Source organism: Microtus pennsylvanicus, chromosome 15 (genome assembly GCF_037038515.1).
Source record: "Microtus pennsylvanicus isolate mMicPen1 chromosome 15, mMicPen1.hap1, whole genome shotgun sequence".
NCBI classification, from domain to species: Eukaryota; Metazoa; Chordata; class Mammalia; order Rodentia; family Cricetidae; genus Microtus; species Microtus pennsylvanicus.
Window position 1 is genome coordinate 72,605,664 of NC_134593.1, and position 15,282 is coordinate 72,620,945.

Consider the following 15,282-nt stretch of genomic DNA (forward strand, 5'->3'; position numbering starts at 1 on the left):
TTTAATTTCTTTTCTTTCCTGATTATTGTTGTCTGGATGATATTACATGAGCCTTGAGTGTTTTAATATTAGGGTCTTTTCCTATTTCTCAGCTACTCTTAAAACACAAGAGATCTTCCCCTGGGAAAGATGTTTAAACCTGAATCAATTTTGGTACTAAAGTCACAGTACAGCAAGCATTCCATAAGGAAGTCACAAATTCTCATGATTTTTTAAAGCTAGCAATAAGCATGTTCTGCTTTGAGGGGCACCTAAAACCTATGTTTGAGGAATCCCAGTGTGAGACTTGGGCTCCTAGAGAGGTGAAGCTTCTTTTCTGAAATAGAAACATCAATATCTGTGCACTGTAGTGCTTTTCTTGAAATGAGAGTGCTTCGAAATAACAATCTGAATATTTAGTTGAACCTGAGAAGAAATGTTACTCCAGAGGATAAGCAGTATTTACAAATGTTTCTGACTCAATAGTATTTATGAAAGCCAGCGTAGGCCCCAGTGACTCCTGGGTTTCTTTGCCATGAAGGATGGAGGAGGAGCTTAGGTTTACATTTGTTGTCATTACATTACAGTGGTCTCCTTATTGAAAAGATGGTTTTTCTTTTTTTTTAACTTTTTTTTTCATTTTTAAAATTTTTTTTTTAATTGAGAAAAGGAAAGAAACGTTTCCCCCTCCTCCCAGCCTCTCATTTCCTTCCCCCTCCTCCCACCCTTCTCCCCCTCCCCCAACTCCTCTCCCCCTCCCTCTCCAGTCCAAAGAGCAATCAGGGTTCCCTGCCCTGTGGAAAGTCCAAGGTCCTCCCCGCTCTGTCCATATCTAGGAAGGTGAACATCCAAACTGGCTAGGCTCCCACAAAGCCAGAACATGAAGTAGGATCAAAACCCCGTGCCATTGTCCTTGGCTTCTCATCATCCCTCATTGTTCGCCGTGTTCAGAGAGTCCGGTTTTATCCCATGCTTTTTCAGTCACAGTCCAGCTGGCCTTGGTGAGCTCCCAATACATCAGCTCCGCTGTCTCAGTGGGTGGGTGCACCCCTCGTGGTCCTGACTTCCTTGCTCATCTTCTCCCTCCTTCTGCTCCTCATTGGGACCTTGGGAGCTCAGTCCAGTGCTCCAGTGTGGGTCTCTGTCTCTATCTCCATCCATCACCAGATGAAGGTTCTATGGTGATATGCAAGATATTCGTCAGTATTGCTATAGAATAGGGTCGTTTCAGGTTCCCTATTCTCATGTGCCCAAGGAACTAACTGGAGACATCGCCTTGGGCTCCTGGGAGCCACTCTAGGTTCAAGTCTCTTGCCAGCCCTAAGGTGGAGGCTGGATAGGGGAGCATGGAAAAGATGGTTTTTCCAACTAGGTTAACTGCGATGGAGAAGTTGAGAAATACCACAATTCTGCCCCTTTACCTGGTGTTCTACTCCTATCTTCCCAAATTCTTCTGAATAATGTCACCAGATCTGCTTTCAAATGACACCTTTCAGGAAACTATTTTACTTTTCTTCTGTGTGCAATGCCTCTGCAAGACACATAATTCATGGAGGGTTGTGATTATGAATATAATCAAACTCCATTCCTCTCTTCTTCCCCTTCATCATCTTTCCCTAAATTCAAGTTATTTTCAAGCTTACAATAAAAGAAGATCCTTCAAATAAATTATAAGTTCAGAAAGATACAGATAAGTTAAAGAGAAAGTAAAAGCTTTATCTATTTTCGGAGTATAGAATTCTCTGGAGTATACTTAGATTGGATTTATAACAGGTAATATTTGGATGTTGGTCTTTCATGTGAAAGCATCTAGGTTTGAGAAGGCTAAACAAAATCATAGAGATTAAAATGTACTTGTTATTTTGAGGAAAGATATTTCATTTTCCTGTGTCTTCTAAAAATATGTATTCAATGTATTTTATTTATATGTGAGTAAGCCTAAGGATATACATGCATGCAGATACCCATCAGATCCCTTGGAACCATAGTTGCAGGTAGTAATGAGCTGCTTAACATGCATGCTGTGAACCAAGCCTGGGTCTTCTGCAAGAGTAGTAAGTGCTCTTCACTGCTGAGGTGCTCTTTCAGCCACATTTCATTCAACGCTTGGTCAGGAGCTCTTATTTACGATAAAAATACTTCCCCTCTATTTGTTATGCATTGTCTTAAATACTCCTCTCTTAATGGAGAAAGGGTTGCTTTTATTTTTATTCTTTGATTCATTTTTTAATCAGCATGCAAAGTAACAGAATACCTTAAAGCATTTTCATATGCACTTAGTTTTGGTCCCTTCTGCTCCACCTTCACCCTCAGTATCCCTACCTCCACTTCTCTTCCCACTGCACGTGTACCATTTTATTCTTCCAAAATTATCCCCTAAATACCACATTCCCCCTCTTGTGGATGCCTTTTTAATTGTTTCTGAGACTATCTGCACACTCTAACAAAAAAATCCTCTTATGTAAAAGTTAGAAGCTAACAGCATAAAGGAGAAAATAAAGCATAGTATTTATCTTTCTGATCCTGGGTAAGCTCACTTTATGTCATATTTCAGTTCTATCTCTTGCCTGCAAATTTTGTGATTCATTTTTTGAACAAATAATGAAATATAAAAATTTGCTTTTAAATGAGCATTTTCCTTTGAAAAACTTAACTAAAGAGCACAGCAAGAACCAAAGTAAAATTCATTGATAAAAATATCAACTAAAATGATATCTTGATAACATTTATTGTTGTCTATTTTAGGTTTCCTTTTAGGTGGACAATTCTTTTCTAATCTAAATCCATAAACCTCATTTAAATATTTGGAAATATGGTTAGTGAAAGTCCAAATTCTCCAGTATGTTAAATTGCATTGATTATACAGCTGGTACCTCTTATATCAATTAACAATCAGGACAACCCACATAGATAAGCCCATGGGACAGTCTGATCTAAACAATTCCTTAATTAAGACTCCTTTCTCAGGTGACTGTAGGCCATGTCAAGTTGATAGTTAGGAAGTTAGTATCCCTCTTGTTAAAGATTGGCAGTGGTGGGCATGCCATTACTAAGTTTGAAACACATGGACACTATTCTAGGATGGGCTCATAGAATAAATTTAAAATTTTGAGTTTGGACCATTTGCTCAGTTTACCACCAGGCTGATCCATGGATTCATCTTGAAGTTTAGTCTAGAACTCGGCATATTCAGGGTTTAGCCAGAGAACTGAATACAGTTTCTAATTCAAAAGCAGAGACTGTTTGAGAATACTGTTTTGAGAATACAACAAATATGTAAATCCCAAATATCTATATGTCCACCTAACCAGCAATCATGCAAAAACCAAGAGCCAACACTGTTAATCCACCCACTAACACTAAAACTAAAGATGATTAAACCCATTCTGGCAGGTTAAGATAATTTATCAATAGTACTCAAAGGTGAATGTAACTAATTTCATAAATTTCAACAGTTCAGTTTTGATTAAACTAAAATTAAAACCTCCAAAAGAGTCATGATAATGGCAAAAAAGAAAATCAGCATGATGTAGGACCTTTCTTCATTTAATTAGCTTGTGTGTGAGTCATGTTCCATCACCATACAGGGTACACAGATTTTTCTCTAACCATTTCTTAACAAATAAAATTAATATAAACTGAAAATTGACATGAATTTCTTCTCAAAAAAATCAGTCTTTAAAGATGCTTTATCTCACTGATAGTTCTTTAGATTTGTTCCTTTTCAACAATATATGATTTTCAGATTCCAAAAAGAGAATATGTTCAGATGTTGGTCCACATGTGTTTAATTATTTTAGTGAGCATAAGCTTAATCAGAGACTTCCCTCCTGCGTGCCCTGTACCCAGGGTGAGAATGAGAAGTGGACTATATATTGTTTTTTTCATTGCCTCTTGTTCCTAGAATAACTGCCCAGGGGTCCAATTTAAGAAGCAAGGAAGGATAATGAAGAGCCACCTCTTAATTACACAATCAGTCCCCATTTCTTCTGGGACTTCTCTAGCTTATGACTGCGATTCGAAGGAAATCATACAGTCTGCAATTACAAATTCAACAATGTCAGGAACTGTTGGGTTCCTATTCTGACGAAGAGGAAGCCTTCCTACGATGAGCAACACAAAATTTAAGGGAGTGTCATCAGTGACATTTTAAAATCACAAATCAGCCAGAACAGTGCTTAGACAAAGTTGTTGGCCTTCTAATTCTATATGGTGGCACTCCTCAAATGGATGGTGTCAGAGTCTACCCAAGTCCTAAACCTTTTCTGTTTACATTTGTGCTATGTCCTGTTCTCAAAGCATAAAGTTTATTCTCATTCTCCTAGACATCCTTTAATGTGTCCATCTTCCAAGGAAAAAGAAAAGAGGAGGAAGAGATACAAAAGAATGGATGCATGTTGCCTGTTTGTCCCATTCTCCTTAAAGAACAAGTTTCCTGGAAACTTTACCAAGAAATTTTCTTTTATGTCTCATTTATTAGAACCAGGACATATGGCCATTGTAAACCAGGTACTTTTAAAGTTGGACAGATTATCATCTCTCTGAAGCAAACAAAAGATTGAGGGTTCTCTTAATATTAAGAAAGGGAGAGGGATATTAGTACGGTGTGAAGTGCTAAGTCTAATCATAAAAGATAAAATGGGTTATTAGAGCATAATCACGATGGTTTTAGGAACAAATTAACAGAGCTGACAAAATGAGTTGCAGTGGGAAAGGTCATTGTCTCCAGTAGACATAGTCAACATATCTCACACAATTGGCAGAAGTTTCTTATATCTGAATTATTTACAATATCAACTGACCTATGTGGCTACTTGTCTTGTGCCTAAGCAATATTAAGAAACTAATTTTTGAAAATATTATCTAGATTCACTAAATGTAAATACTTTCCTATGGTGAGTACTGCACTAGATAATGAAGTGTAGTGTATTCTTAGTGAATATTTTTCATGAGAGAAAAAGACAAGGAGGCAAGATAAACATGTCAGACAAGTTGAATGGGTTTTTGCTTATGAAAAATCTATTATCTGTGCAAAGACTAAGGAAACTGGACAAAAGCTGTTTCAGAGCCTTGGCAATAGTTCATTAAACTAAGCTCTAGAGGTAACCTCATAATGTTCTCTTCTATGATTTTTTTTTTTTTACCACTAGAAGTAAGGTTGTTCTCAGCACAGGTTATTTCTTCAGAGTTCTGTTGGCCCTGGATACTTTACAACCTTCAAAGGTGATATGACAGAGAAAAGTTGGATTGAAACTAATTATTCTTGTATTTTTTTAACTCAAAATTTCAGAAACATTGTGCTCAGTAGGCTTTATTTCTAAGACATCTTTTTTTTTGTTGTTATGGTATTTTCTTTCTGTGGTAAATTTTACTCTTTGTCTAGCTTTTCTTTTTGTATCCTAGCCTTAAAACTTAGAGTTAGTTGGAACTTATTCTCCCTGGATAGACTCATTCACTTCTAAAACTCAAAATGGCATGTACTATTGTAAACTTCAGAATGTATTTGCTGGGCATCAGTCCCAGTCTGTTATCTGAGCTCCAAGCAGAATGCAGCTTGTTATCTAGTTATCTGACTTTGTATTCCACTATCTTTAAACTGAGGAGATTCAACAAAGGGAAAATGCTCTCCCTTAAATATCCTAAAACTTCTTTATTTGATAAAGTGTATTTTATTCTGGTTTTGTTTTTCAATACATGTTACCTGCAGTCTCACAGTTTATCCCATAGGCCCATGTTCTGCCATCAAGGCAGAAATATAAAGTTTTTCTCCTCATTTCCACTTCGACTTGATCATCAATAACCTAGCATATTCTCTAAATTCACATGCCCCAACATACCCAACCCACTAAGTTACTTAAGTGGAGTTAAAGTTGTAAATTATGCCACATCATCTGGCTTAATGTCCTCTGTGGTTTTTCCATTCCTCTCAGGACAGATTAAAATTTTTTACCAAAGATAAATAACTTGTGTTGACAGAGCTTTCTGTCCCGTCTAGTCCTGTGGCTTTTCAGTCACAAAGAAACACACAGAGGCCTACATTAATTATAAATTGGTTGGCCTATTAGCTCAGGCTACATATCACCTAATTCTTACATCTTACATTAACCCATTATTCTTGTCTGTGTTAGCCATGTGGCTTGGTACCTTTACACGAGGCATTCTCATCTTGCTTCCTCTCTCTCTGGGTGATGACTGCAGACTGAGCTTTCCTCTTCCCAGAATTCTCCTGTTCTTGTCTCTGTCTCTAATTCCTGCCTAGTAACCCCACCTATACTCCCTGCCTGGCTACTGGTCAATCAGTGTTTTATTAAAATAATACAAGTGACAGGATAAAAGACCATTGTCCCACAGCAAACTTGCTAAGAACTTCACTTCAGTTTGATTAATCGTTTAATAATTTTTCTTCAAACAGTTGGCCTTCACTGCCTGAAATGTGCCCAGCTCTTTCTTGTCCCAAGGATTTCTAGGCTCCATTCCTAGAACATTAGCTTCCTGGCCCCTTCTCATAACTGGTTTTGCCAAATATTTCTCTGAATACTTTGTTTGCCCTGTTGTCACTGTTAAATACAGTGACAACCTCCTTAAGCTCCAGTAACCCAAGTGTATATTTTGCTGTGACTTGTGTTTACCCCTAATAGACTGTAAATGCCATGAAAACAGGGCCAATATTTCATTTACTCTACTATATTCAAAATTGATAGTATAATACCCAGTGCAGACATTTCTAGAATTGATAACTGAATTATAGTCACATTAAGAATACTTAGCCGGGCCATGGTGGCGCACGCCTTTAATCCCAGCACTCGGAAGGCAGAGGCAGGCGGATCTCTGTGAGTTCGAGACGAGCCTGGTCTACAGAGCTAGTTACAGGACAGGTTCCAAAGCCACAGAGAAACCCTGTCTTGAAAAACCAAAAACAAGAAAAATGAATACTCTTTAAAAATTGATTAAGATTTAAACTAAAGGGAAGTTGCATATAAATGACAAATCAAAATGTAAATGCCAATGATTTGATGATTGTCTGGCATACTTGCCAATTTTACTTTGTTAAACACTGTGATAAAAGAGCTAATAAATGGCAAATATGATTCCTTTTTCTTCCACACAAATTTCATAATATATTTTTCTCTGTGAGGAGCTATTGACCTTTTCTCAGTGATATCCTAATTAATTGCAGAATACCTCCCTCGACAGTAGAGATTTCCATGCAAAGTCAGAAACAAAATCATAAAGAAGTTTCCAAGGAAGGCTCAAGATGTAGTTCAGAGTGGAATAAAATGCTGAAAAATATGTATTTGCCTTGGCTTTGAATACAAGTAACACACACACACTCAGAAAATGATCTCAGAGGGGCGTAAATGATTTCTACTTGTAGATATCATAGAATTCTTTATGGAAGTGTACGCAGTCATTTGCTGAGATTTTTAGCTAGGCAGGGCCTGAATATATTAGGATAGGAAGGCATTCTTTCTCCAGCAAGTATGAGATGCATAGGGTCAGTAATATTAAAAGGAGGAGAGACAAAGTAAGATGGAAAAGTAGCTTAGAGTTCTGATTTTTAGGAATCTAATGAATATTAAGGACCTCCTGGTTGAACAATAGGGAATCCCATAGGACTAATAGGATAGCTGTGATATAAAAAGTGTGGGTTAGGGTATTGTGAGCAAGAAAGTGAAACCTGGCAGGGAGGTATCTCAAAGGTTTATGATGTAATGTTGTAGGTACTACTAACAGTGCTTGACAGCTCTCTTTATGGGGAAAATTAAAGACATTCAGTATTTATTCAAAACATTTTGAACTGAGCATTTAGAACAGCTGTGCATTTAAAAGAATTGGAAAATACAAAAGGATCACTTTTGGAAAGAACATTTCGTAGTGAGGTTAAGAAGGTTCTAATTACCATGGAAACAGAACAGCAAGTAGGGAGTCATAGGAATAGGGCCTCAGGGGATTTATGTGCCTAGAGGAACAGTCTTGAAATCTTTATAGTTAACAGAAATCTCATGGCTTGGTTTGGGTAAATGGCTCTGTTGGTGAAGCACTTGTAGTGAAAGTATGATGACCTAAGTCTGATCTTCCAGTGTCAAAGGCAGGGACAATAGCATAAGCAACTTTTTGAAAGGCAAAGACATAAGGATCCCTGTGCCTTCTAGGCCAGCAGGCTAGCCAAGTCAGTAATCTTCTAGGTCAGGGAGGCATTCTGTCTCAAAAAGTAAGGTGCAGTTGTAGGTGATGGAGAGATGGTTCATTGGTTAAGAGTGCTTGTTATCCCTCTAGGGGACTAGATTCTGTTCCCAACACTTCATAGCTTTTTCCAACTCCTTCAGGCACAGCACACACACACACAAACAGATGCATGCACACACAGGAACATATGCACACATGCATGCATCTATGCACACACAACACACAGAAAGAAAGAGAGAGAGAGAGAAGACAGATAAAGACACAAAAATTCTATGGTTTGGTTAATTGTTTAAAAAGATTATAAACATATAAGTAAACACAACTAAAGAAAGGCGATGAGATGTAGTAAACTTTGTCATCCAGACTGCCAGCTTCAAATAATGACATAGGGACTTCTTATTAATTATGAAACCTAGGCTTTAGCTTAGGCTCTTTTCTAAGGAGTTCTTATAACTTAACCCATATTCTAATCTATGTTCTGCAATGTGGCTTGGCTACCTCTCTTCAGTATGTAATGTCTGACATGCTCTGAGTTTGCTAGCGTCCTCGCCTTTCCTCTTGCCAGAGTCCTCTGTGTCCCTGGCAGTCCTGACTATTTTCTTCTTGCCTAGCTATTGGACATTCAGCTCTTTATTAAACCAAACACAGTGACACATCTTCACATAGTATGAAGAAATATTCTGCAACCTTTTCCTCTTTTGTCTGAATAAGAATGGAAGGTTTTAACTCCAACACAAAATTTTCTTTAATAAGAACAATTATCAAGTAAGAGTTACATTTACAATGTCTAATCCATATGTATTTGACAAATTCAAAGTACTGTATTATGTATCCTATCTTATTGAGTACAAAATTTTATACCTAACCCAATTTTTATCACAACTTGTATTGCCATCCTTAAAATAGCTTTTTTAGACCTTAAAACATCTTAGATAATCAACTTAAGCTTTTATGTCTCTCAACCTTATACACTTTACATATTTTATGTAAGTTGTTTTTTAAATTTGGTAACAAGGAAAACTGTATAAATATTTGATCTTCAATTTCCATAAAAATCACAAGAAGCATAAAATATTCTTTGTGTAAATGGGAAGTGTAGGGCAAACTACTTTCAAAACCATAGAAACAACAGAGATATCAGACTGCTTAGATAGTCATACCAAGGTTCCTCTACATCACTGGGATATCCATCTTTGATCTACAGGCCTAGAATATCCAACAGACTTTTCTAAGAAGCAGTAAACTTTGAAGGACCATGTGAGCCAAGTTTTAAAGGACGTATTCATTTGCTGTGCTGTTTTGCTCAGCACATGTCATTGATGGCTGGCTAAAGCATGCAGACAGTGGCCAGGAGCCACACCTTTGTAGACTGCAAGCTTGAGAAACTGTGGGACAGGAAGCCATGTCCAGCTCTCTCTGTCTGGAACTTTTTTTTTAGCCTTTGTAGGCCCTATGTTTGGATATCTGAGCTTCTATGTTGGATGCCATGTGTAATAAGCTTTCTTGTAGGAAGCACTAGCCCACAAATAATGACATGGAAACTTCTTACTAATTGTGAACTCTTGGCTTTAACTTAGGCTTGTTTTTTTCTAACAAGTTCTTATAGCTTAATTAACCCATAATTTTAAACTACATTCTTCAATGTGGTTCTTCATAGCATGTCTGAACTTTTCTGAGTCTACTGGCCTTTCTTCTTCCTAGAGTCCTCTGTGCCCCAGAAGTCCTTCCTAGCCTCTTCCTGCCTCGCTATTGGTCACTCAACATTAATTACCCCAATCACAGCAGTACTTGTTCGCAGTGTAAAGATATCCCACAACACCTTGGGGTGACTGTCCAAGCAGCAGGATGTTTCTGTCATTTCTGTAGTTTTGGAAATTGCTTGTTCTGCAGCGGGGGTTGTCTATTAGATCACAAAAACAAGCATGAGGATAAAATCTAGGTGGATTGTCAGAGGGCATAAGTAAACTAGTTGTGATGAGACTTGAAAGGGGAAAGAGCCAAGTACAAGCCTGCAGATGATGTAGAAGTTAAAAAGACATTTGTTAAGAAAACATGACTAGGCAGTTCCTTTCCTAAAGAGAAAGATGCTGTGCTGCCATGGAAGGTGTGCAGACCATGAAATCCAAGCAACTAGAGCCAAGTTCTGGTGCTGTGCGACTGGATTACAGTATTTGAAGTATAACGTGAAACATAATAGCATAGCATTTAGAGGTTCACCTGTCATAGTACCAAAGAGTTCCACAATAGCCCTGAATGGAGTAATGTAGGAGTCCCCTCTGTGTGCTGTGATTGCCATTAATAAATAAACTGCCTTGGCCTGTTGATAGGGCAGAACTTAGATAGGCAGGAAGGACTAGACTGAATGTTGGGAGAAAGAGAAGGGTGGAGTCAGGGGACACCATGAAGCCACTGCCGCTGGAGATAGACGCACTGAAACTTTGATGGTAGGCCATGACCTCGTGGTGATATACAGATTAATAGAAATGGGTTAAATTAATATGTAAGAGTTAGCCAATAAGAAGCTAGAGCTAATGAGCCAAGCAGTGATTTAATTAATACAATTTCTGTGTGATTATTTCAGTTCTGGGCTGCTGGGATGAACAAGCAGTTCCTTGCAACAGTGGAGTCTAACAAAGGTTTACTAATTTGTGGATAAACTCACAGTAAAGGTAGCAGTCTGCAGACCTCTATATGTGCTGGGAACTGGGAACCGAATCCAGTAGAAAATAAAGGAACCACATCTGCTTTTCATCTGTACTTACAGTGCATGAGACCACACCCAAAGTGGGCTGTTGTCTGAAGGAGTTCCCACAACATTCAACTTCTTATCTGTAAGATGGGGGCGACACTTGAGTTCATGGGCTATGACAGCACAACATTTAATGAATGAGGAAAGACTTTTGGGAATAGATGTCTTTGTTCAGATTTATTTTAAATTTGTATCTCATCTGCTTCCCATTAACTTTGAGATTGTCAAGCTATGGTAAATCACTACCTGGACTCATAAGTGGTTATGTTAAATTAATCATAATAATGAATTTTCAACAAAAGAGTCTTGTCCATTAATCTTTCTATATGCAGAAAGGAGTCTCAGAACACATATTTAAGAAAGAATGGTGACTGTAGATCCATAAACACTAGTCAGTAGAGACGACAGTGATACAAGTCCTTGTAAACACAGCAGGATCATCTTTCAGCCATCATCTTTCCTTTCCTATGCTATGGTCCCTGGCACCATATTCTGTTCATAATAGATACTTGAGAAATCATTTCCAGGCAAATAACTGGTTCAGAGACTGATCTGTCTGTAAGAAGGTGTGACTATCAGGAAACAAACAAAGCACTTGGTAGAAATAAAAAACTAAATTGAAAAATTCGGAAGTCTAGTAGATGTCTGCTTACACCCAGGTAGAGAGGACTATATACCCCTATATAACTGTCACAAGCATAGTGTTTCATCTTAAAGGATAAACATCTCAAAAAAACAGGAATAAACATCAGAAACAAACAAACAAAAAAGACAGGCGGTCAAATGAGAACACAAGTCTCGTGCAATTTTTAACTTTGACACACTAATAAAAGACATGAGTATTTATGCTCTATCTGCTCCTGTTCGTGAAGAGGAATGTAAAAAGGTAAAATCATTAGGAATATCCTTTGCTTTTATTAGTAAGCCACAGGAGAGCAATTAACAATTCCTGCAAGCAGCGATGACGTGACTAGCCTTCAAAATTGAACTGAGTATAATGGTTTGCACAGTGAAGAGCGACACAAACAACATGCTGATAGAAACGCAAATAAGAAATTATTTTAAATAATTTCAATTTTTTTCTCGAATGCTTTTTTCCTATATAACATCCAAATGTTTCATGCTAAGCTCGATTGTTGTTGGGATGCTGTTCTAAGCAATGATGTGTCAGAATGTTGTATGTATAAGGAAAGTATGTCTGACGGTAGATGAGATCCTATGATTGACACGCTCTCTTTATAAACTAATTTTTCTGCACATTTAGTCACATCTTCCTCTTATCCTCATCTATGTTTGTTTCACAGGCCATGGCACATGCTCCTGTGGTCGTTGTGTTTGTGAGAAAGGATGGTTTGGCAAGCTCTGCCAACACCCACGGAAGTGTAACATGACAGAAGAACAAAGCAAGAGTTTGTGTGAGTCAGCAGATGGCATGTTGTGCTCAGGGAAGGGTGAGTACCACTGCTGGAGCTGCATCCCTGCTGAGACACCTGGTCCCTCAGAACAGCAAGTAGCAACCAGTTTGGCCAGAATGAACTTGGCCTGAGGAAAGGCATTCAACTTGTGTTAACCCTGAAAGCTGAGCATCAGCAACAGGTGTGAGAACTAGGTGCTATAATCCTTTTTGTCTGTGTAAAAGATGGAAAGCTCCTAAGTTTTCACAAAAGCTTTACCAAAAGAAGATTCCATTTATGTTAAAAACCCAGGTGTAATTTTTAAATATTTATATGTAGAAACTTACCATAAATAGCTTTTGGCTGAGTCATGTCCAGTTGTAAATTCCATAAGGATACAGAAAGTTATACTCACTAATGCAGTGAGTTACAGTCCATTTACTCTCTTAAATGAATTTTATGCAAAATTATTCCATAAAATATATAAGCAATTGGGGTGATTCAGAATTTTCAGCTAGGTAATTTGCATATAGAAAATACAAAAACGTTGAGTAATGATGGGGAGAGAGGCCTTGGTAGTTAAGATAAGACCCTTGCTGCTTTTGCAGACAACCAGAGTTTGGTTCCTAATACCCACATTGGTTGGCTTTCAACTGCCTATAACACTCAATCCAGGGGATTAGACATCATCTTCTCACCTGCATGGCCCTTCCTCTCATGCTCATTGAACATTCACATACATAGTTTTTAATGAATTAAATTTTTTCTAAAAAGAAAAAGAATGCAAAATTTGATTAAATATTTATCCTCAAACCAAACCAAACACCAATTCCTACTTAATGCTTTCCCAATTAATGCTTTGGGTAGTGCGAGTTTAATCACAGGTCATTGATCATTGAGATCCTAGAGGATGCCTGGGCATGGCTAAATTTAAAGAACAATGTAAAGTTTATCCAAGGCTTTCCATTCTGGTTTTCATGGCTCACATTAGTGATAGGCAAAAGTGGTGAAATTCTTCTTCTCCTCCTTTCTGGAGGCCTCATGGTGGGTATAGAAGAAAGGGGCTGGGGCTGAGCTCTTGCAGCTATAGTTTTTCTTTGTTACAGAGGATAACAAGGGTGTTAGGGGCTCCACGGAGAGAAATATCCAATTCCCTGCTTCCAAGAATCACAGTAAAAGTACAGCATGTGAGGGACTGGGGAATTTCAACATGGTGAATGAGAAAGGAAGTTTTCTTTTCTCACACCCTTTCACTCTGTATCTCTGATGAATCTAATTGACTAATATAATCTTACAAAATTCATGTAGGAAAAGCCCTATTCTGGCGATACCAAAGTGTACAGACACTTTTTTCTTCTTATGGGACAGGTGTGAGCCAGGGACCAGCCTGTGCCTGCATGCCATGATACTTTGTTACCCGCCTCCACCAATATGACAGGCTTGAACTATGCATTTGCTAAGAACTGTGAATAAAGCCTTCACTTCAGGAGACGATGAATAAATAGCATTTTATTTCTTACAAATTTATAGCCAAGACAATAAATCACTCCATAGAAAAATTTAAAACATGATACATTGTTGTGACCTTCAGAACAGATGGCGTCATTAGTACAATAGTGAAAACTGCCTGCTGGGGTTAGGGTTGCAGCATTTTGTCAGGCTTGATGTAATGAAAAAGAAAGTCAGCGATGGAATGGGGCCTTGATCCCAGGCTGAAATTGTTTTTGTAAATGACCAAGAGAAATGTGCTTAGTGGCCATGTTGCCACTAAGTTTAGCTACCTTTGCAGAATATATAGTGAAATTTATAGTGGTTTTGTTGTTGGTTGGTTTGGGGATTTATTTATTTAATTGGTTCCATGGTGGCACAGTAATATGTTTGTCTTAATAACATTATTTTAGATCCAAGTAATCACTCCAATAGTCAGAGATACGTTATGGGACAAGCCCTTAAATATGTCCTTGAACTGACACAGTGATATTGCTGCACCCACACCATTAGCAAGTCCAGAGTACCCTCGTTTATCCATCTGTTTCTTGACTACCCCTGTTCTTTATCCTCACAACAGAGAATTGGAAAAACTTAAACTTTCAAGACTAAACTTATCCTAGTGTCCTAGATGTCATGCCCAGTATGGCTGCTAGTCAACTCTGTAAGCAAGAACTGCTCACTTATGAAACTATATGGATGTTTTTGTTGTGACAGTCATCACAAATTGGTGACTAAATGGTGAACTGATTCGGATTGAGATATTATTAACTGTTTTTGGAATGTGGTCTGAGGCAATTCCCCCATCCTTTTTTTCTACTAGTCCATTCTCATCTTCAAATGAAATTTGTTTCTTTCTTCTCCTTAGTTCTCCAGAATGTTCTACAAATAGATGAAAAATTTTCTCAATAATGAAGCCAGCAAAAAGCACAAAGGAAAATAGGAACATTATTAAGAGTCCTTTTGGAGAATAAAACAAATGGGTTGTAGCTGCAGATTGTTCCGTACAGGCTGGGCAAACTGCAGCCTACAACTGGGTTGAGCCTCTAATGGGAATGGGTTCTAGCCTGCTGAGTTGAACAGTTGCTCACTTTGAGGTGTTCAGTAAGCTTACATTTGTTAAACAGGATCTTGTCAGGCCTTTCCCTTTCTAGATACAGATAATCCACCCCCGTTATTAATTATTTATGAGAACAGCCAGAGCTCTCTACAATAAGGATCTATAATAGTTTCTAATGACTACATACCTTGTGTTAGTACTACATGCTATGCTGTTCCTATTTTTGGAGGGAGTAGAAGAATTTCCTACCAATCATCAACAGAGAAACAACACACCTGGGATTATTGTGGTGACCAAGAAGATTACTTCCATGGCATACACAAAATCAAATCCCAGTTTTATTCTAAACACTTTATGACATCTACTATATTTGGAACTATAATTTGCTTGTCAAATATTCAGTCTACATATACCACATTGACTTT

General features: G+C 37.9%; 1 protein-coding gene across 1 annotated transcript in view; it reads left to right on the forward strand.

Annotated features, from left to right (window-relative positions):
* Positions 1 to 15,282, forward strand: part of Itgbl1 (integrin subunit beta like 1) — a 173,290-nt gene that overhangs the window by 152,774 nt on the left and 5,234 nt on the right. The window contains exon 9 of the mRNA XM_075949981.1: positions 12,220 to 12,366. Within this exon, the coding sequence (XP_075806096.1) occupies positions 12,220 to 12,366 (147 nt within the window). The remainder of the gene's footprint in view (positions 1 to 12,219; positions 12,367 to 15,282) is intronic.